The following is a 24837-nucleotide window of genomic DNA, read 5'->3' as shown; positions in this document are numbered from 1 at the left end:
AAAAGGGCCAGTGTACATTGATCAACATTCATGAATGTAAATGTACCCAAATTAGCCTGATGGATAGTTTTCATCAGTAGTCCAGTTAATCTTTTTAACTGGAGTTTGCCACAATATACAGTATGATGCAGATGCAAGGTCCATGAGCAGCTCACCTTTGAGACTTTATCATATTAAGTCACACTGGTTAGTTTATATGTGCATATGGTTTCTAAAGCCATGATAGAATCCATTAGGAATTATTATTCTGCGTGCAGGTATGCAAATATATCAACGCTTTGACAGTGTGACGTTGTGAACCGTGAACGTAAGTAATATGTTGTCTCCCCCTCGTGGTCAACATGACAGCTGCACTTTTGAGGTTATTTAAGATATTTTAAAGTATTATTCTTTTACACAGGCTTCTCGAAATTGTATTTTTTGGCGTGAAGTAATTGATGTCCGACCGTTGACTGTCACTGGACCGTTATAATTTGAACCATCAAAGCGCGGGAACCAACTGTGTTAGTACACACTGTTTTTGTCCTATTTCATATAAAAAAAAAGACTAAAATCATATAAATATGAGACAAATCGTGAAAACAAAAAAACGCATGTTATAGCAATATCAAATATTATGTGTTAATTTTTTAAAAATCAAATTACGTTCTGACCGTGCGGATGTCGCGCGTGAATGACGTCACGCGCGGAAGTGGAGCGACGCAGTGAGTGTAAACAGAAGTTGAGCAGCGCGCGCGTGATGGGCTCAACAGGAGAGGGGCTTGTGGTCAAGTGTGTGTTACTGGCCGCTGTCTGCAGTGTGTGTCAGTCTCTGCAGGGCGGGATGCTGTTCCCCACAGACTCTCCCTCGAGAGAAGTGAAAGATGTGAGCGGCCTGTGGAGATTCAGAGCGGATCTTTCTCCGGAGCGGAACCTAGGCTTCAAGAAGGAGTGGTTCAAGAGTCCACTAGCGGAGGTCACGTGAGCTCTGACGCAGCACAGCTGGATAATAATACAGATACACTATTACATTATCAGCACAATAATCTGAGTGAAAAGTCGAGTTTGACATGTTTTAAAGAGCATCTCGAGCTTCAGATAGAAACTGTGTATTATTAATTTCATTACAACTTTTTTTTGTTTAACTTTTACATTATAAATATTACATACATTATCACATTGTTTTAAATAAAACAAAATCTCAGACATTTGGACCCTACTGTATATGAAATTTTACTGGATAAAAAGCTAAATACCATCATACTCATGCGAGGGACCCCCATCCTAAAATGTTGATGAATAAAGACAACAAAAAAAATGTGTAAAATATTATTTTATTATTTTAATATATTATTATATTAATTTCTACTTCTAACAGTTCTTTACTTACTATACTATAGTACTGAAGTGTATGTATCATATTATTTATTTATTTAAAATATATTTCTAATCATTTTTATTATTGTGCATTATTCATTCTTTTAATATCATAACTTTTCATTGTTTTTCAAATGTTTTATTTAATAAAATGATCATATTTCAGGAACCCCCTTCTAAAATGTAAAAGGCAGATCTATATATTTTCAAGGATAAAGACCCCCCCGCCCCCTAATTCATTATATTACTAAAATTATTTAATTATTATTACATTTAGTTAGTTTAAACTAGCTTTTTAAAATCTTTATATATATATATATATATATATACATAGAGAGAGAGAGAGAGAGAGAGCGAGTTTATTAAGAAGAATACTAAAAGTTTTGATCAGAATAAAATGTTATATTCCTGGATTTTATTAGAGGCTATTGCCAAAGTAGTAAACATAGTCCGCCAACTTGTTGTTCCAATATAAGATGTTGCATATTAAGCATGAAATCATTGATATTTTGCAGTTTGAGTCTGATTTTAGGTGCTTATGTCTTTGATGGTGTTTTTTTTGTTCCAGACGGGTCCAGTAATTGACATGCCGGTGCCGTCCAGCTACAATGACATCACACAAGACTCCAAAATCAGGGATTTCATTGGCTGGGTTTGGTATGAGAGGGAATTGTGGGTGCCTGCGCGCTGGATCCAGGATCAGGGAACACGGATCATGCTCCGAGTTGGAAGTGCACACTATTATTCTGTGCTTGTAAGTGCATGAGATTCCCTTCAGTGATTCTTTTCTCTGTGTTTTATCATGCATACACTTTCCAGATTGATATGTCATTTGTCACAGGTTCTTGCGTGTCTGTAATCTGGTGCAAGTGTCACATTGGGCCCTATCATACGCCACACGCGATGCAAGTGTTTGTTTGCTAGTTTCAGCCCGACGCCGTTATTATTCTCACGTCCTGCGCCACGTTGTTTAAATAGCAAATTCATCTGTGCGCCCATGGCCTGCTGGTCTGAGAACCAGGTGTGTGTTCTGGCGCATTGTTGGAGCGTTGCTATTTTGAGGAACTGAAATAGACTGAGCCATTGACCAACTGAACCCTGGTCTAAAGTCAATGACGCAATATTTTTTATTATTATTTAAAGAGCGCATTAGTAATATGCGCCACAACGCGCATACACTCTGCTTATTATACACAAACTCTGCTTATTACACACACATTCTGCGTATTACACACACATAGCACTCAAACATGCCAAATATTACAAATAAAAGGATTACAATGTAAAAGATTATTATTGTTTACATAAAGATATGGTGGAATCCGTCTTGTCCTGTAGATGATCTGTTTGCGCTTTAACCTCTCACACACACACACACACACACACACACACACACACACACACACACACACACACACACACAGCTTTAACCTCGCGCACGAGCGTTCAGTCTTTCCGCTTGCAAATTCCGCCATGACGCGAGTGCAATTGGCTTTTAAAGGGAATGGGAGATGAGACTCTGGTTTATTTCACGTTACGCCCAAAACACACCCATTACTCATCATGAGAATAGGGACGACCCTTTTAGACCATGCGCCGGGAGCGCGACCATTTTTCCCGTCGTTAAAATAGCAAAAGTGGATTCGGACACGCCCTCAGTGCACTTGCGCCCGCTTTATACCATGCCTTAGATCTTTAAAATAGGGCCCATTGTCTTTGACTCATTTGGTTAGTCACAGTCTCAGGACTGACACACAGATTCTTTGATTTTTCCAATGTTGCAGTGGGTGAACGGGGTCAAGATGACTGAACACGCGGGCGGTCATCTTCCCTTTGAGTCGGACATCAGTGGCGTCCTGCGTAAGAGCACCGGAACTGCATGTCGGATCACCATTGCAGTGAACAACACTTTAACCCCAGAGACGCTTCCACCAGGAACCATCCAGTACATGAACGATCGCACCAGGTTTGATACGTCCATATAGCGTAAAGCTATAAAATAAGTATTTGGGCACTGAAATCACACTTAAAAATGTCTGAATAGCATTGCAATAAATATCAACTGGTGTTTAACATGTTCCAGTAATGCTTCACAAACTCAAAAGGGGCTTTTGCAAAAAGTTAGAAGCACCACAACTAAATGTTTGCCACACAATTGTCCCGGCATTTCTTGTGCTTGCCATGACACTCTCCCCGTGTTTAATTAAGCTCTCACACTTAAAGGGTTAATTCACCCAAAAATGAAAATTCTGTCAGTAATTAGTCTCCCTCATCTTGTTCCAACCCCGTAAGACCTTCGTTCATCTTCGGAACACAAATTAAGATATTTTTGATGAAATCTTTCTGAACCACCTATAGGCAGCAACATCTTTGCAACTTTCAAGGCCCAGAAAGGTAGTAAAGACACTGTTAAAAAAGTCCATGTGACTAAAGTGGTTAAATCTTAATGTTATGAAGTGACGAAAATACTTTTTTGTACTTTTTGTCTGTGTGTGAGTGAGTGAGTGAGTGAGTGAGTGAGTGAGTGAGTGAGTGAGAGTGTGTGTGTGTAATAATTTTTGTGATAAATTGTGATAAATATAACAATTTTATTTCTTTACCATTTTCCTTTACAGATACCCCGCTGGCTACTTCGTCCAGAACACTAACTTTGATTTCTTCAACTACGCTGGAATACACCGATCGGTCCTGATGTACACGACACCAAAGGTGCACATTGATGACATCACAGTGGAGACGTCATTCTCTGATAACATTGGTAAGCGGAGAATTGGCTTACAGAAAAAGATGTGGCTCCTCATACTTTCACATTCACCTTAGAACATATAATGAATGGTATAACCTTTCACAGACTTCTGTCTGTTTTACTTGATTAATAACATTATAATATTAGCAAAATATTTTATACATAAATGTAGATTCCTCAAATCCCCTCTTCTGTTTATTAAGTGTGAATTCAAACATTTCTCAGAAGCACTTTCCAAAATGAAAAGTCAAAATGTAGTATTTTTATAGTGTATTTGAACATTCATAGACGTTCTGTGTAAGTGTGATTTTCACGTGTTTTAACAAACTGAGTTATTTTTTGTGGGAATGGACATAGTTTATAGTTTCACAAATATTTTGATCACACCTCAAAAATATGTGTACAAAATGTAAGTTTTAGGCACTTGTGATCCATAAACAGCACCTGCTGCAGTATTTCAGTCACTAAAAATAGTGGGACATTATAAAGCGCTTTTCTTTATTATGGTTTTTTATGGAAAAACAACGAGAAACTGTGTGTTGCGTTTATATTCTGGGTTCATCTGCTATCCTGTATATAGTATGCATCCTCAATAGGGTGTATCCTGAATTTAGTCTTTTAATATCACTGTCTCTCTACATGAGCACTTAAAGGGATATTTCGCCGCTGGAAAGATGAATGTGTATTTAAATTGGGTCATTTATGTAGTAGAAATGTGAAATTATTTTAGAAGTTGGTGCCTTCTAGACTGAGAAAAGCCAGGAAATGTATTTTTGGCTCATGTGGATGAAAGACTACAACTCCCAGAATGCACTGGCTTCGCTGCCCTACGAGGACACTCCCAAGCCACGCCTCCTGGTTACAGAGGACAGTATCGGGAGAAATGATACAGCTAGGCTACTAGTCGACTCGAAACTGAAAAGACGGTGTTTTATGGTGAGATCCCCCTATGGGCGGGTTGAAGACATGCGGAACGAGCTCCTCCTACTGGCTGGAGTCTCTCGCCTCTGGACAAACAAGCCTCTGATGATAAATGATGATTTTTTTTGTCATTGGAGGGTTTTTTCCAGACACACAATACAGAAATCTCTGGTCTCAGGGGGACATGAGGGAGGGAAGCACGGTCATTCCAGAATACTACCGGGTTTCTACTGATCCAAAGCTTAATGCTAATCGGTGAACTATCCCTTTAATACAAACCTGGTGGTCAATGGAGGAAAGCGTTGTTTTGAACCCCCAATGTGGGTGTTCCTATAAGAGTGTGATGTCACGTGAATAGACCTGATGCATTTGTTGAAAATGTTCATTGATTTAGTCCTAATTGATCTGTTCATATGTGTGTCCTGTGATTTAGGGCTGGTGAGTTATAATGTGTCCGTGTTGGGCGGCTCTAAAGCTGCTGTGAAAGTGACGCTCTCTGCAAAGGACGGCAGATGTGTGGCTTCGGCTAATGCCTCCCAAGGAATCCTCAAGGTCACTGACGTCAACCTCTGGTGGCCGTACCTGATGCACGAAAACCCAGGATACCTTTACTCCATGGAGGTCAGTGAAGTTACTCTCTGATGGTGTCGGCATGAAACGGAAGTTGCACTAATCTTTCCATCTCTAGTGTGACGTATATCTGAGTGAAACGGCTTCTGGAACAAGGGCTGTGAACCGATTAATCGCTTCCAAAATAAAAGTTTGCGTTTACATAATACTTGTGTGTACTGTGTATAATTATTTTGTCAATATAAATACACACACATGCATGTATATATTTAAGAAAAATTTGTTATTTATATATAAAATATTTATATAATAATATTATAATTAATAAATATAATTAATTAATTAATTATATATTATTATAATAAATTAAATATTATAATAAATATATTTACAGTATATACACGCAAATATTTCTTAAATATATACGTGCATGTGTGTGTATTTATATTGATTTTGTCTGTGGGGAATTGATTGGATGGTTGTGGTTTGCTATTGGCTGATCTCATGTGAGTGACAGGTTGCTCCGCCCTCGTCATCAGAGAAGAGATGAGATGTCGCTGCAAGAGGGAGAGTTATTTTAATTCAAGATTACAAGGCACATGAATAAATATATATATATATATATATATATATATATATATATGTGTGCACAGATAAATACTGTATAATAAATACTGCAATTAAAAAACAAAACAAGAATTGTCCATTTTGATCTCATGGTGACTTAAACATGAAGTCAGATGTGATTGGTTTCTTAGGGTTGGGTGCATGTCTAATATTGACAATATATTTGCAATGATCAGGGAATGCATAATGCAATATAAGCAACTTTGGATAAAGCAACTTTTTTGTAAAAAAAAAACTTTTCCTGGTTATGTAAAATTAATAAGCAAATATTGCACTGATTACAATGCTCTATTTATTTGGCCATATTGTGTAGTTAGATTTTAAATAACATTTTTGATTGAAACTTCAGTAGAAAAAAGTAGCATTAGACGATAAGGTCGCATTTAGTTTATGCATTAACTAACAATAACAATGAGGAATGCATTTGCTACATTAGTTAATAAAACGTTTAATTGGTACATGTTAGCACAGGTCTATTAAAAATTATTAACAGATACAACTTTTGGCTTTAATAATGTACTAGGAAATGTTGAAATTAACTAAGATTAATAAATGCTTTAGGAGTGTTTTTCATTGTTAGTTTAATGTGTGAATCTTATTGAAAAGTGTCACAGAGTTTAGAGATAAATTTTTGTGAGTCAGTTCAAAGCGTTTCAGTGAATTGATTGAATAACTCGTGTTTGTTCTGCTGTTTGTGTAGGTTCAGGCAACAGCAGAGGACGGACAGACGGATGTTTACACTCTTTCTGTGGGTATTCGTACGGTTAAGGTCACCAGCACACAGTTTCTCATCAACAACAAGCCGTTCTACTTCCACGGGGTCAACAAGCACGAGGACGCAGACGTGAGTGTCAGCAGAGGGCAGCAAACACACACACCTTTCATGCAACACACACACAATACTGACATGCTCTTACGCTGCCTATAGAAAACCAGATACAAAACAGACATGTATGAGCATATGACACTGGCAGTAATCGTTTAAGCTATAGTAATATCAAGCAACAATGGTGAAATTCATTAGTTTTCTCATGTTTCTATGCTGAGAATGACTGTAATTCCTACACTGACCCTTTTTAAAGAAACGGATTCCTTGTCATTTTTGACTTTCTGTCTTCAGTGGAACATGTTTAGCACATGCTCTTATCCAACTGAATGAGGTTTGGATGCTTTCAAGCTTCACAAATGACAAAAGGCACATTTAAAGGGATACTTCACCGATTAGCATTAAGCTTTGTATCAGTAGAAACCCGGTAGTATTCTCGAATGACCGTGCTTCCCTCCCTCATGTCCCCCTGAGACGAGAGATTTCTGTATTGTGTGTCTGGAAAAAAAACTCTGATGACGCAAAAATCTTCATTTATCATCATCAGAGGCTTTTGTGTCCAGAGGCGAGAGACTCCAGCCAGTAGGAGGAGCTCGTCCCACATGTCTTCAACCCGCCCATAGGGGGATCTCACCATAAAACGCCATCTTTTCAGTTTCCAGTCGACTAGTAGCCTAGCTGTATCATTTCTCCCAACACTGCCCTCTGTAACCGGTAGGCGTGGCGTGGGCGTGGCCTCGTAGGGCAGCGAAGCAAGTGCATTCTGGGAGTTGTAGTCTTTCATCCACATGAGCCAAAAATACATTTCCTGGCTTTTCTCAGTCTAGAAGGCACCAACTTCTAAAATAATTTCACATTTCTACTACATAAATGACCCAATTTAAATACACATTCATCTTTCCAGCGGCGAAATATCCCTTTAAGTTTCATAAATTAGTTTATAAGGCTCATGGATTATATTCAGATTCTTCTGAAATCATTTGATAGCATATCATATAATCAAAGCTCTCAAATCTCATTAATGTTTGCACATTTTCACACCAACTGCATCATAAAAATGAGTGTTAACATTCTTTTAAGAGCACATTTGTATTTGTAAGCCAAGCGTCTGGTAAAACCAGCTGATAGCAGCTATTACCTCCACCACACGCCACATCCTCTCACTGAGTGTGTAGTTCTGTTATTATAGCTGATGCTTGATGCGCACACACTGTAAAACACTGCATCCTCACATCCCATTTCATATTTCAGTGGTGGCACAATTTTCTTTGACTAATGTAACGTTTTTCTAATTTTCTTTTTTTTTTTATAAAAAGTATTATTTTATGTTTTATTTATTTATTATTTATTTTTGTTTAATTTATCCAATAAATGTATTTATGTTTATTTATTTTATTTTTTTAAACACAAAAAAAGTTCAGGCCTGGAAATCAAAATTTTAACATCTCCATGTTTTCCATGACATATAAGAATCAACAGCAATATTTACTTATATATAAAATAACACATTAAAATGCAGAAACTTTCATTTCTGAGTAATGCTATAATCAAATTATTTATCGATTCAGAATTTTGTATCAATTCAATTGTATCAATAAATAATATAAACTAAAAAAATATTAATAAAAACTCTAATATTGTCTCAATGAAACACTGGCTCACTGTTGTGTAATGCTTGTTAATCCATTGACCAATGTTAACTAACTGAACCTTATGTTTTTTTATGTTTATGGTTTATGATGAATGCTGTTTGTGCCTCAGATCCGGGGCAAAGGCTTCGACTGGCCTCTGATCGTGAAGGATTTTAACCTGATGAAGTGGATGGGGTCCAACTCGTTCCGCACCAGTCACTATCCCTACGCCGAAGAGATCCTGCAGATGGCCGACCGTCACGGCATCGTGGTTATAGACGAGTGTCCTGGAGTGGGCATTAAAGAGATGTGAGACGCCGTCCCATCAAACACTCAGTACTTTCACACACGTTCACACACGTTTTACCCCTTTTTCCTCTGTCTAGAATGATTTTAAAGTCACAAGCTTGAAGGAAATGAATCCATGTCTGACAGGATTCGGTTGGAAACACTTAACGTTAATGTTTATTAATCTATGTTTAATAACATTACAACATTTCACTGTTTGTTTGTTCATGTCAGCTCAAGTCCATTTAATAATATTAACAGATACAACTTTTTATTTTAATAATGTATTAGTAAATGTTGAAACTAACATTAACTAAAATTATTAAATGCTTTTTTTTATTGTTAGTTCATGGTAGCTAATGTAGTTAACTAATGTTGCTGAATCATTTGGCCAGTCAATGTTATTTTAGTATTATTTATGAAATATTATAGTATTTATTCATATTTTGAATTAGCTCTTAATTTATGTTTATTTCAGTTTTTCATCTAATATTTTTATTTAATTTCAAATACTGAAAATAATTTTTAATACATTTAGTTTTAGTGAACTAACTATATACTATTGTAGTCTTTATTCATATTTTGAATTAGCCTTTATTTGATGTATTTCCAGTTTTCATGTGATTTTTTTATTTATTCTTCTTCTTTTTTTTTGCCATTTTAGCTTTTTTCAGTTTTAGTGCTTAAACTTATTTCAGTTCATTGCCAAGACAGCATTTGTAAAAAATTATAATAATAATAATTCAAACATTCAAATGTTTTTATTCAAATGTTATTTTATAATGAATTATTTTAGTTAACAAAAACGATTTATAATCATAACAACACTAATTGATCTCAATCTATTTGAAGTGCTTTGATATGAGCTGGTTTTATTATTATATCTTGATCGTGTGTGCGTGCTTGTGTTTGTGTGTGTGTGTGTGTCGCCCTCAGACACAGTTTCGGGAACGCTTCTCTGGCTCATCACCTGATCGTCATGGAAGAGTTGGTCAGACGTGATAAAAACCATCCCTCTGTGGTCATGTGGTCTGTGGCCAATGAGCCTGCGTCTGAAATGCCGCCCGCGGGACTCTATTTCAAGTGAGACAAACTAAATATGAATGATTTATTTAACGGTTTCAGATGAAACACTGACCTTCTGTTGTTATAACGTGATTCAAAGTCTTAAATCTTGTTTTAAAAGGGTCATGACATGGATTTTATTATTATTTAAAATGTTCCTTGGGTTCATTTATAATGTTAAAAAAGTTTTTTGCACAAAAATTATATTTATATATGCAGAATAATTTTATTATCAACCCTCATTCTGAGCCTCTGTCTGAAATGAACAGTTTTCAAGGCCTTCTCAGTAAAAGCCACTGTTATGATTGGCTAACGTCATTGCCTAGGAAACGGTATCAATGAACACTCGCTATTTCAGGAGTAAAACATTATCCATATAAACCCAGATAAAGCATTATGAAATAATTGACTTACTTTTTTGTGATGCAGCTGCTGTCAGATCCAATACAGCGGACTGCTTTAGTGAACTCTCCATTACACTGTGCCTCATTTACAAAGCCATCTTCAGTCAAATGCTCCGAACAAACATATAATCCTCCGACGTAATAAAGCATGTATCAGTGTAGACAGCGTCAGTCATTATAATCTGAACACACATCTGTATACTGTATCAGTGTAGACAGCTTCAGTCATTATAATCTGAACACACATCTGTATACTGTATCAGTGTAGACAGAGTCAGTCATTATAATCTGAACACACATCTGTATACTGTATCAGTGTAGACAGCGTCAGTCATTATAATCTGAACACACATCTGTATACTGTATCAGTGTATCAGCTTCAGTCATTATAATCTGAACACACATCTGTATACTGTATCAGTGTAGACAGCGTGAGTCATTATAATCTGAACACACATCTGTATACTGTATCAGTGTAGACAGCATCAGTCATTATAATCTGAACACACATCTGTATACTGTATCAGTGTAGACAGCGTCAGTCATTATAATCTGAACACACATCTGTATACTGTATCAGTGTAGACAGCATCAGTCATTATAATCTGAACACACATCTGTATACTGTATCAGTGTAGACAGCGTCAGTCATTATAATCTGAACACACATCTGTATACTGTATCAGTGTATCAATGTCAGTCATTATAATCTGAACACACATCTGTATACTGTATCAGTGTATCAGCGTCAGTCATGATAATCTGAACACACATCTGTATACTGTATCAGTGTAGACAGCGTCAGTCATTATAATCTGAACACACATCTGTATACTGTATCAGTGTATCAGCGTCAGTCATTATAATCTGAACACACATCTGTATACTGTATCAGTGTAGACAGCGTCAGTCATTATAATCTGAACACACATCTGTATACTGTATCAGTGTATCAGCGTCAGTCATGATAATCTGAACACACATCTGTATACTGTATCAGTGTAGACAGCGTCAGTCATTATAATCTGAACACACATCTGTATACTGTATCAGTGTATCAGCGTCAGTCATTATAATCTGAACACACATCTGTATACTGTATCAGTGTAGACAGTGTCAGTCATTATAATCTGAACACACATCTGTATACTGTATCAGTGTAGACAGCGTCAGTCATTATAATCTGAACACACATCTGTATACTGTATCAGTGTAGACAGCTTCAGTCATTATAATCTGAACACACATCTGTATACTGTATCAGTGTAGACAGTGTCAGTCATTATAATCTGAACACACATCTGTATACTGTATCAGTGTAGACAGCGTCAGTCATTATAATCTGAACGCACATCTGTATACTGTATCAGTGTAGACAGCGTCAGTCATTATAATCTGAACACACATCTGTATACTGTATCAGTGTATCAGCGTCAGTCATTATAATCTGAACACACATCTGTATACTGTATCAGTGTAGACAGCTTCAGTCATTATAATCTGAACACACATCTGTATACTGTATCAGTGTAGACAGAGTCAGTCATTATAATCTGAACACACATCTGTATACTGTATCAGTGTAGACAGAGTCAGTCATTATAATCTGAACACACATCTGTATACTGTATCAGTGTAGACAGCTTCAGTCATTATAATCTGAACACACATCTGTATACTGTATCAGTGTAGACAGAGTCAGTCATTATAATCTGAACACACATCTGTATACTGTATCAGTGTAGACAGAGTCAGTCATTATAATCTGAACGCACATCTGTATACTGTATCAGTGTATCAGCGTCAGTCATTATAATCTGAACACACATCTGTATACTGTATCAGTGTAGACAGAGTCAGTCATTATAATCTGAACACACATCTGTATACTGTATCAGTGTAGACAGAGTCCGTCATTATAATCTGAACGCACATCTGTATACTGTATCAGTGTAGACAGTGTCAGTCATTATAATCTGAACACACATCTGTATACTGTATCAGTGTATCAGCGTCAGTCATTATAATCTGAACACACATCTGCATACTGTATCAGTGTAGACAGAGTCAGTCATTATAATCTGAACACACATCTGTATACTGTATCAGTGTAGACAGCGTCAGTCATTATAATCTGAACACACATCTGTATACTGTATCAGTGTAGACAGCGTCAGTCATTATAATCTGAACACACATCTGTATACTGTATCAGTGTAGACAGCTTCAGTCATTGTAATCTGAACACACATCTTTATACTGTATCAGTGTAGACAGCTTCAGTCATTATAATCTGAACACACATCTGTATACTGTATCAGTGTATCAGCGTCAGTCATTATAATCTGAACACACATCTGTATACTGTATCAGTGTATCAGCGTCAGTCATTATAATCTGAACACACATCTGTATACTGTATCAGTGTAGACAGCATCAGTCATTATAATCTGAACACACATCTGTATACTGTATCAGTGTAGACAGAGTCAGTCATTATAATCTGAACACACATCTGTATACTGTATCAGTGTAGACAGCGTCAGTCATTATAATCTGAACACACATCTGTATACTGTATCAGTGTATCAGCGTCAGTCATTATAATCTGAACACACATCTGTATACTGTATCAGTGTAGACAGCGTCAGTCATTATAATCTGAACACACATCTGTATACTGTATCAGTGTAGACAGCGTCAGTCATTATAATCTGAACACACATCTGTATACTGTATCAGTGTAGACAGCGTCAGTCATAATCTGAACACACATCTGTATACTGTATCAGTGTAGACAGAGTCAGTCATTATAATCTGAACACACATCTGTATACTGTATCAGTGTAGACAGAGTCAGTCATTATAATCTGAACACACATCTGTATACTGTATCAGTGTAGACAGCGTCAGTCATTATAATCTGAACACACATCTGTATACTGTATCAGTGTAGACAGCTTCAGTCATTATAATCTGAACACACATCTGTATACTGTATCAGTGTAGACAGAGTCAGTCATTATAATCTGAACACACATCTGTATACTGTATCAGTGTAGACAGCTTCAGTCATTATAATCTGAACATACATCTGTATACTGTATCAGTGTATCAGCGTCAGTCATTATAATCTGAACACACATCTGTATACTGTATCAGTGTATCAGCGTCAGTCATTATAATCTGAACACACATCTGTATACTGTATCAGTGTAGACAGAGTCAGTCATTATAATCTGAACACACATCTGTATACTGTATCAGTGTAGACAGCATCAGTCATTATAATCTGAACACACATCTGTATACTGTATCAGTGTAGACAGAGTCAGTCATTATAATCTGAACACACATCTGTATACTGTATCAGTGTAGACAGAGTCAGTCATTATAATCTGAACACACATCTGTATACTGTATCAGTGTAGACAGCGTCAGTCATTATAATCTGAACACACATCTGTATACTGTATCAGTGTAGACAGCTTCAGTCATTATAATCTGAACACACATCTGTATACTGTATCAGTGTAGACAGCGTCAGTCATGATAATCTGAACACACATCTGTATACTGTATCAGTGTAGACAGCGTCAGTCATTATAATCTGAACATACATCTGTATACTGTATCAGTGTAGACAGAGTCAGTCATTATAATCTGAACACACATCTGTATACTGTATCAGTGTAGACAGCGTCAGTCATTATAATGGCTTCTATTTGCTTGTGATGCAGTGAGGCAAATGTCAGCCGTTCAGTGATTGAACACTAGTGGGCGGAGCCTATGGTGTGATGATCTATAACGATTCGTCGATGTTTTGCTCTGGAGGCGGTCATATGCAAATGTTTTTGCCCATATGACATCACAGATCCTACAATATCCAAACAAGCTGTTTTTGGAGCTTGATTAAATAAATGCTTTGTTTATAATGAGGAAGACGTTTTAGGATGTGAAACTTGCAGGATGTTTTAATGGTACAAAGACCTCTTATTGTCAAAAGATCAAAGGAAAATTGTGATTTCTCATGTTATGACCCCTTTAAGAGAGCAAAAATGCTCTTTAATGTGAATGTGAATTGTGTCTACATGTGTGTATTGGTGGAGTTTTCTCTGTGTTCATGTCAAGCTGTTGTTTTGACCGTTATAATGCATCATAATGAGGGTGTTTGTGTGTGATTGTATGTCGAGTCTTGTTCAGCGAGTGTGAAGAATGTCTTCAGGGAGAAACACCTGCTCTAACACTCATTAACATACCTGAGCATCGTAAAGACGCCACGTTCTCATGGTCTAATATACGACTCACTGAGTCTCAACGGCTTTAGCTCTTCATGCATGCTAGTGATGCAAATAACGTCCGTTTGAATTATTAATGCTTGCTAGTACAACATTAAACTTAATGCCACGATGTTAATGTCCCTTCTGTCTGCATCACTGACGTTTGACTAGTTTCTTGTTCCCTATATATATGTGTGTGTGTGTGTGTGTGTGTGTGTGTGTGTATATACATATACAGTACAGGTCAAAAGTGTGGTATCACATGATCCTTTAGAAATCATTCTAATATCATGATTCATTATCAAAGTTGGAAACAGTTCTGCTGCTTAATATTTTTTCATAACCTGTGATACTTTTTTAGGATACTTTGATGAATAAAAAATAAAATAAAAAAAGGCAAATGTTTTAAAAATAGAAATCTTTTGTAACAGCAATATACACTACTGGTCAGTAATTTGGGGTCAGTCTTTTTTATTTTTTTTTTATTTTTTTTATAAATCAATACTTTTATTCAGCAAGGATGTGTTAAATTGGTAAAAAGTGATATTAAAGAAGATTTATATTATTAGAAAATATTTTTTTATTTTGAATAAATGCAGTTCTTTATAACCTTTTATTCATCAAATATATTAGGCAGCAGAACTGTGTCCAACACTCATAATAAACCAGAATATTAGAATGATTTCTAAAGGATCATGTGATAGACTGGATGTCACATGTGACACTGAAGACTGGAGTAATGATGCTGAAAATTCAGCTTTGCATCACAGAAATAAATTATTTTTTAAAGTATATTCAAATAGGGAAAACTATTATTTTAAGTTGTAATAATATTTCACAATATTACTGTTTTTTTTCTGTATTTTTTATCAAATAAACGCAGCCTTGATAAGCATTAGAGACTTCTTTCAAAAATATAAAAAAAAGTAATGTTTCCAAACTTTTGTCCTGTACTGTATATATATATATATATATATATTTAATGAGTGAAAAATAATATGAATTAATTCATTAAAATAAATAAATAATAGTTAAATAAATAAAATAAATAATTACTTTGGTAACACTTTACAATCAGTTAATGTATTAACTAACAATGAGAAATACATTTGTTACAGTAGTTATTCATCTTTAATGTTTTGTTAACGTCAGTTAATATATACAGTAAGTAAATGTTAACTCGTATGGATATCTAATGTTATTAAATGTTACCAATAAATTTATGATATAAATTAAATGAAAATAAATGATAGTAACAATTAAATATTTAAGTATCACACATCATGGAAAGTCATAGAAATCAATAAAAATGTATATTTAATCAGCCAGAAATTTCTTATGGTGAATCATTAAACATTATAAATTATTTTAGATAATAAATTAAGACTTCCTTATGCAGTAAATAACTGTTTAAATCCTGTTTTTAAATGGAGAATAGGTCATTTTTTAATTCATACTAAACTTGGATTAAATTCGTAGTGTCAGAAAACGCGTCTTATCCTGTTTTTTCTTTTTTCCTGTTGTGTTTTTCCGTAGGGAACTCGTGTCTCATACGAAATCTCTGGATTCCACCCGGCCGGTCACATACATCACGAACAGTAACTACGCCAGAGATCTAGGGGTGAGACACAAACTACACATTTATACATTTATTTTTAAGTAACTAATATGTTGCAAAGTAATCATTTCACAACCTTGTACCTTCTGACCTTCTTATTTCAGCTGTTTAAACAAGTCTTATCTTATATTTCATGCTATCATGTTGAGTTGAACTACAGTAGATCTGCACCATTAAAGTTTACTTTAGATTAATTTACTTCACTCTGAACACTGCAAACATACAGACCTGATTATATATATATATATATATATATTATATATTAGGGGTGTAACGATCACGATACTGAACTCACGATACGATATTATTGCGATACTCAAAGACATATGATAAAAGTTTACAAAACTTTTGCTGTTGATTGAAATGCTAAATTTGATATTACATTGTGTGTGTAAATGAATAGTCTTGGACTTGGTGCTGAAACCCAATACAGGACAATAGAGACACCAGAATAACAATATTCATGATTCTGAAGCTGAAAATACAGAATTATTTTAGATGAATATGCTTGATTTCTGTCACTGACTCGATATATTTAAAATAATGTAGGCCACTTTTTACTCAAATAGTCCCTCATTGCATTATTATACATTATATCCAACATTATATATAGTAGTTTAATGTAGTACTGACACTAAAACTCAGAAAACTTTGTTATTTTGGGTGAACTATACACAATACATATTGTCACTATCCACGCTAAATATTGTTGCATTTTTGTATTGTGGTACATTGTGACATGATATATTGTTACGCCCCTAATATATACAGTACAGGTCAAAAGTTTGGAAATTTTTTATATTTTTGAAATAAGTCTCTAATGCTCATCAAGGCTGCGTTTATTTGATCAAAAATACAGAAAAAAAACTGTAATATTGTGAAATGAGGGTGTTTCTCTATAACTTAAAATAATAGTTTTCTATTTGAATATACTTTAAAAAATAATTTATTCCTGTGATGCAAAGCTGAATTTTCAGCATCATTACTCCAGTCTTCAGTGTCACATGTGACATCCAGTCTATCACATGATCCTTTAGAAATCATTCTAATATTCTGGTTTATTATGAGTGTTGGACACAGTTCTGCTGCCTAATATATTTGATGAATAAAAGGTTAAAAAGAACTGCATTTATTCAAAATAAAAAAATATTTTCTAATAATATAATTATAAATCTTCTTTACTATCACTTTTTATCAATGTAACACATCCTTGCTGAATAAAAGTATTGATTTATTTCAAAAAAAGAAAGAAAAAAAATTACTGACCCCAAATGACTGACCTACGGAAGCCCTGAACCGCAACGTAAAAAAAAAAAAAAATTACGTAAAAAAAAAAATATATGTAAAAAAAAAAAAAAAAATGCGATCATTTCGAGATTAAAGTCGAAATGTTTCGAGATTAAAGTCGAAATGTTTCGAGATTAAAGTCGAAATGTTTCGAGATTAAAGTCGAAATGTTTCGAGATTAAAGTCGAAATGTTTCGAGATTAAAGTCGAAATGTTTCGAGATTAAAGTCGAAATGTTTCGAGATTAAAGTCGAAATGTTTCGAGATTAAAGTCGAAATGTTTCGAGATTAAAGTCGAAATCTTTCGAGATTAAAGTCGAAATCTTTCGAGAATAAAGTCTTCCGTAGAAGTTGTGTGTGTGCTTGCCGTTATTTCACATTGCCGCACAGGCATTCATGCGTGTGCGTGTGTGTAAATACATGCGCTTGTGAAGTCGAACTGCCGTCTATAATAGACACCGTACGTTCTGGATACATTTTAAGTGCATCATTCTGTATCCAATCATTTGGCCGGATCCCGTGATTTCCTCAAATATAATAACCACTGGTGGTTGAGGAAAGATTCCCTGAAATGATTGTAAAGCGCTTTTAAGTGTAGGCCTACAGTAGACATATGAAAGCGCTATATAAATGCCTCATTCATGCATTCATTCATTCATTCATAAAGCTGGATATCTTGATCCAGTCTGACAGTATATTTTATAAAGTCCTATAGCCTAATGTCATGTTGGTAGACCTGTAGAATATCCCTTTGTTGAAAGCCCAGATAAAAGTAAAAAGCTATTATTTTGTGTAGATCCAGTTTACACACACACACACACACACACACACACACACACACGCACGCACACGCATGAATGCCTGTGCGGCAATGTGAAATAACGGCAAGCACACACACAACTTCTACGGAAGACTTTATTCTCGAAAGATTTCGACTTTAATCTCGAAAGATTTCGACTTTAATCTCGAAACATTTCGACTTTAATCTCGAAATGATAGCATTTTTTTTTTACATAATTTTTTTTTTTTTTTTGACGTAATTTTTTTTTTTTTTGTGGATTTTTTTTTTTTTTTTTTCGTTGCGGTTCAGGGCTTCCGTACTGACCAGTCGTGGATATTGTTGTTACAAAAGATTTCTGTTTTTAAAACATTTGCTTCTTTTTTATTTTTTTTTATCAAAGTATCCTAGAAAAGTATCACAGATTATGAAAAAATATTAAGCAGCAGAACTGTTTCCAACTTTGATAATGAATCATCATATTAGAATGATTTCTAAAGGATCATGTGATAGACTGGAGTAATGATCCTGAAAATTCAGCTTTGCATCACAGAAATAAATGATAATTTAAAGTATAATAAATTGAAAACCAATTATTTTAAGTTGTAATAATATATCACAATATTACATTTTTTTTTCTGTATTTTTGATCAAATAAATGCAGGCTTGATGAGCAGAAGAAACTTCTTTCAAAAACATTAAAAATAGTAATGTGTCCAAACTTTTGACCTGTACTGTATATATGTATTTATATATATATGTGTACTGTATATATGTATTTATATATATATTTGTGTTCTAAATGCTGTTTGTGTTGACGTGTTCTCGTCCTCAGGCCCCGTATGTGGACGTTATTTGTGTGAACAGCTATTTCTCGTGGTATCATGACCCGGGTCACACAGAGCTCATCGGTCTTCAGCTCAGCACTCAGTTTGATAACTGGTATGGGAAATACAAGAAGCCCATAATCCAGAGCGAGTACGGAGCGGATGCTGTTGCTGGTCTACACAGCGTGAGTCCACAAATAATACAAAACACAATAATCTGAGCGTGTCTGAGCACACGTTTCATTAATGCTTCATGTGAACCTTGTCTAGCCGGTCTGGCTTCACACGGTAAGAATGAATTGCTCCTGCTGATGGCATCCATTTATTTGCATTTACTAAAGGGAATTATGCAAATCAGATCTTGTGGCGTAAGAATATTATATATATATATATATGTGTGTATATATATAGACATTTGGTTCACTAAAGAAATCAGAACTTTTGTCGTAAGAATTTATATTTTATATACTTTTTTAACTAAAATATATAGATATAGATTTTTTTTATTCACTTAAGGAATTATGCATATTAAACATTTTGTTTTAAAAACATTTATTGTAGATATATATTTATTTAGATATGATATTTAGATTATTTAATTTGACCTTTTACTTCAATGCTATACTTCTATGATAAATAGGTCTATATATACAAATATAAATATCTACATAAAAAAATATGCAAATCAGATTTTATATCATAAGATTATGGATATTTTATATACTGAATATTTTTGGGGGGGGGGGGGGGATGTATTTTTTTATTCAATAAAGGAATAATGTCTTTTGTCTTGAGAATTTAAATATGTATTTATGAAAAAAAAATTTAAATATGAAATGTTACATTTACATTTATTCATTTAGTGACTTACAAATGAGAAGAATAGAAGTAGTTAAACTAACAATAAATGGTATATATATATATATATATATATATATATGTGTGTGTGAATCATACATTTATGCAAATTATTTATGATGTTATAAGAATATTTGTATTATATATATATTAAAAATATTATTATAAATTTTTTTTTTACAGTTTCATAGTTACTGTTTAAGTTATTCATAGTTGTTCAGTTTATCCATCATTGACAGGTGTGTGAAAACTCAAACCTGGTTTCGTGTGTGTGTGTGTGTGTGTGTGTGTGTGTGTGTGTGTGTGTGTGTGTGTGTGTGTGTGTGTGTGTGTGTGTGTGTGTGTGTGTGTGTGTGTGTTGTCCTGTAGGATCCGCCTATGATGTTCTCAGAGGAGTATCAGAAGACGGTCCTGCAGAACTACCACAACGTGTTTGACCAGAAGAGGAAGGAGTTCGTCATAGGAGAACTGATCTGGAACTTTGCCGACTTCATGACGGCTCAAAGTAGGAAATAACCACAGCCTTTTCCCTTTGAGCCGAACAAGTTTTTCTGGAACACATCAACAGGCGTGTGTACGGTTCACTTCACGCACGCTTTTGATCATAAGAGAATGAAAACGTGTCAGAATGGATCGCTGGTTATCAGCCGGTCCGCCAGACTTCATCTGTACATTTCCATGCAACTCGTAGTTTTGAAATTGAGGGAAAGCATCCACAGGATCCCTTTAGGTGCTTCATTCAGTCTGATTAAAGTCTTACATATCATAAGTGATATAAGAAGAATCTTAATTATCATTTCAAGAGATCTTAAATTTGGGGACAGAAAAATTGGAAACCCAAAAATGAAAATTCTGTCATTAATTACTCGCCCTCATGTCGTTCCAAACTTTCGTTCATCTTCAGGACACAAATGAAGATCTGGTTACACTTTATTGTAAGGTGTCAGTATTACAGTGTAATCATATGTTTAAGTACTGAGTAATAATAATGAACTACATGCACTTACTATAGAGTCTGAGAGCTTTCTGTCCCTCCACTGACAGTCTACGCCACTTTAACGCTTCAAAAAGTTCATAAAGAGATCGTAAAACTGATCGATATTAATTGAGCGGTTTAGTCCAAATGTTCTGAAGAGAGTTTTGATCGCTTTATATGATGAACATTGAATTTAGGCTTTTATTCACAAATAAACATTAAACAGCAAACATAAACAGAATATCAACCGTACTTGCTTGATGCGCGAGAACAGTTTATATGTGAATAAAAGCCTAAATTACATCTCTTCATCATGTGTGTATATATATATGTGTGTGACCCTGGGCCACAAAACCAGTCACATGGGTCAATTTCCTGAAACTGAGATGTATGCATCATCTGAAAGCTAAATAAATAAGCTTTCCATTGATGTATGGTTTGTTAGGATAGGACAATATTTGGTCGAGATACAACTATTAGAAAATCTGGAATCTGAGGGTGCAAAAATATCGAAACATTGAGAAAATCTCCTTTAAAGTTGTTCATTTATGTTGGCGATTGTGCTGCATTCACTCACACAAATACATGTTTGATATATTTACGGTAGGAAATTTACTAAATATCTTCATGGAACATGATCTTTACTTAATATCCTAATGATTTTTGGCATAAAAGAAAAATCGATAATTTTGACCCATACAATGTATTGTTGGCTATTGCCACAGATATACCAGTGCGACTCGTGACTGGTTTTGTGGTCCAGGGTCACATTCGGTATGTAAATTTGAAAAAACGTGACGATGCCAGCATTTCCCTCTAGCATTTTGAGCGCTGTTGAGTGGATTTTTAAATGCCTCTGATTGGCCATTGTGTTCACATACGCTCAAAAGATATAAAATAATTTTGAATCCTTACTTTTCTTTAAAAATAGGTTAAAGACTGAAATATTACTTTTTACAGTAATTTTACACATTAGGATGTTTCCGTAGGCACTGCTCTTCCCCACACATATGTGAGACCCTGGATCACGTCACATGTTGCACGGGTATATCTGTGGCAATAGCCAACAATACATTGTATGGGTCAGAATTATAGATTTTTCTTTTATGCCAAAAATCATTAGGATATTAAGTAAAGATCATGTTCCATGAAGAGATTTAGTAAATTTCCTACCGTAAATATATCAAACATGTATTTGTGTGAGTGAATGCTGCACAATCGCCAACATAAATGAACAACTTTAAAGGAGATTTTCTCAATGTTTAGATTTTTTGCACCCTCAGATTCCAGATTTTCAATAGTTGTATCTCGACCAAATATTGTCCTATCATAACAAACCATAACATCAATGGAAGGCTTATTTATTCAGTGTTCATATCATGTATAAATCTCAATTTAACAAAAATTGACCCATGTGACTGGTTTTGTTGTCCAGGGTCACATATGCTGTTCATTTGATTTAAAAGGGCCATAAAGCGTTACAAGCCCTGATGGTTTCATCTCTCTCTGTCTCCAGCCATCGCTCGAGTGGTCGGGAATAAGAAAGGGATCTTCACTCGGCAGCGGCAGCCCAAAGCCGGAGCGTTCCTCCTGCGGGAGCGATACTGGAGGATCGCCAACGAGACCGGTGTGTTGCCCATCTGGACCAGGTATCCCTGCCAGTGAGCCGATCCACTGTTCCTGGGCATGCTGGGTAACAGGAAGACCTGGTGGGAATGAGCCGTTTATCAAGTAACAGTGCCTTAAACTTCCTACACTGTGACAATCACACAGATCTGTTGTAATGCTGTGATGAATCCATGCGCTGCTGGATCTTTGTAAAGACACTCAGCTTTTTATTGCAAACGTCCATGTTATAAAAGCGCTTAAGAAACGTGGCAACACTATTAATCTGGAACGGGAACGTCTTTCCTTAAATGTGCCTTATGCCGGAGTTCATGTTGTGAATGTTTGCAGTGATATTCAAATGAGTGAATTTCAAAGTCCAGCTCATGTTTGACCAAAAAAAAAAAAAAAGCCGGTTTTAGGACCGGAAAGATTATTTGCATTGGAATTTACGAGACACATTTCTTGCCAAATTCATTACTTTAATGCAAGAAATATTTGCATCGCAGTAATAGCATTATCTAATGAGCATCTAATAGGGATCGTCATTGAGGAAAATAAAAACATAAATTTAATGCAATGAGAATTTAAAGGGAAAAAACATTTAAATTGTAATGTATTTATGGTAACACTACAGTAAGGTTGCATTAATGTTATTTAATGCATTAACTAATGTTAACTAACAACGAGCAATGCATATGTTACAGTATTTATTCATCTTTGTCAGCTCAGGTCCATTAAATAATTACAGATTTTAATAATGTTGAAATTAAATGTTGAAATTAACATCAACTAAGATTAATAAATGCCTTTTCATTGTTAGTTCATGTTTACTAGTGTATGTTAACAAATGAAACCTTACTGTAAAGTGTTACCGTATTTATAAATTATGGTAATATTTGTTCTACTGCCTTTTATGGATATTTAATGAGAATTGCAGAAAAATAAATAAATAAAAATTTTATAAAGTGAGAAAAAATAATGTTCGTCAAAATACAAAATAAAATTACAATGTAATAAACAAAAATAAATAAATAAAATCTTTTTGAGGTGAAATGTGACCTGGACGTGTTTTCCTGAGATTCACTGAGATTTCTACTCATAAGACCTTCATGTTTCCCATAAGGCCACTGGGTATTCCACTGGAAGTAGTTTTTCTAAACTATGAATTTGAATTTCCCGTTTGGAGTTTCATCTGTGTGACCAGTGTTGTGTTGATTTGTATGATAGTAGAGTGAACTTTACTTTAACTCTTTCCCTGCCAGTGTTTTTTTATTTTTTTTATTCCAGTTTATATGCGGGTCAATGTAGTAATGGCCGCTTTCGAAAACCTTTGCGAATCATTTGTTTTCGAACCAGTGATATCAAAATGTGATTTCAGAAAACAAGGCTTTGTTACATTAAAGCGTAAAGGCCATTGCACACTGAGTCCGAAATTTTCGTATGCGTTTTTTCGTGTTCGTCAGCCTAAAAATTCGTCACGCACAGAAACCTTGCACACTGAGTCCGATGCGTATTTATTAAACCTTTGCGGAAAAAAACGCAAAAAATACAAAATGGATTCGTCAAGAAGTGAGGATGATTTTGTTGCACTCTTTCTTCTTAAAAAGAGAAAAAGAGAGAGGAAATATTGGGTCCATCCAATCCTGAGATTGCACCGAGAGGAAGGAGAGTTTCACCTCCTTATCAAGGAGTTGCGAAATTATCAGGAGCGATTCAAAATTTACCTCAGAATGTCAGTGGAATAGTTTGATGCTTTGCTAGCGATACTGGAGCCACATATTAAAAAGAAGACCACCAATTTCCGTGAACCAATCGATCCTGAACAGAGACTGGCAGTATGTCTAAGGTATGGACACACACACACGTTTTTGTTTTTCATACAGTACTTTGTGCTGCGAGACGAAGTGTATCAACTTGTCAGACGCTACTGGGATTTTGTCGTTCGCTTGTACGGTGGCTCTGAATTGTCAAAAAACCTCTCAAAATACTGGCTGTGAATGCGAAAAACGCAGAAAATCGAACCCGATCCGATTTTTTTTATTACGGACGAAAGTTTCGTAGACAGTGTGCAAGCGTGATTGACATAAAGTGAGGTCGAATTTTTTTTTTTACGTGCGAAAATTTCGGATGCGAATTTCGGACTCGGTGTGCAATGGCCTTAACTCTCGCCA

The 24837-nt window shown here is 35.1% G+C and overlaps 1 protein-coding gene across 1 annotated transcript; it reads left to right on the top strand.

The window, feature by feature from the left end:
• The first annotated feature begins 658 nt into the window (after positions 1-658).
• Positions 659-23598, top strand: gusb (glucuronidase, beta). The gene is made up of 12 exons (XM_082171243.1): positions 659-955; positions 1925-2110; positions 3141-3322; positions 3972-4114; positions 5457-5644; positions 6921-7064; positions 8808-8986; positions 9902-10048; positions 16251-16335; positions 19233-19409; positions 20452-20587; positions 22575-23598. Exons 1-12 carry the CDS (start codon positions 674-676, stop codon positions 22721-22723), a joined length of 1998 nt encoding a protein of 665 aa, XP_082027369.1. The 5' UTR covers positions 659-673; the 3' UTR covers positions 22724-23598.
• The last annotated feature ends 1239 nt before the right edge of the window (positions 23599-24837 follow it).

This window comes from Leuciscus leuciscus (genome assembly GCF_965113295.1).
Source record: "Leuciscus leuciscus genome assembly, chromosome: 5".
Lineage (NCBI taxonomy): Eukaryota > Metazoa > Chordata > Actinopteri > Cypriniformes > Leuciscidae > Leuciscus > Leuciscus leuciscus.
Note: the sequence above shows the minus strand (reverse complement) of the source record. Positions and strands in the feature narration are given on the sequence as shown.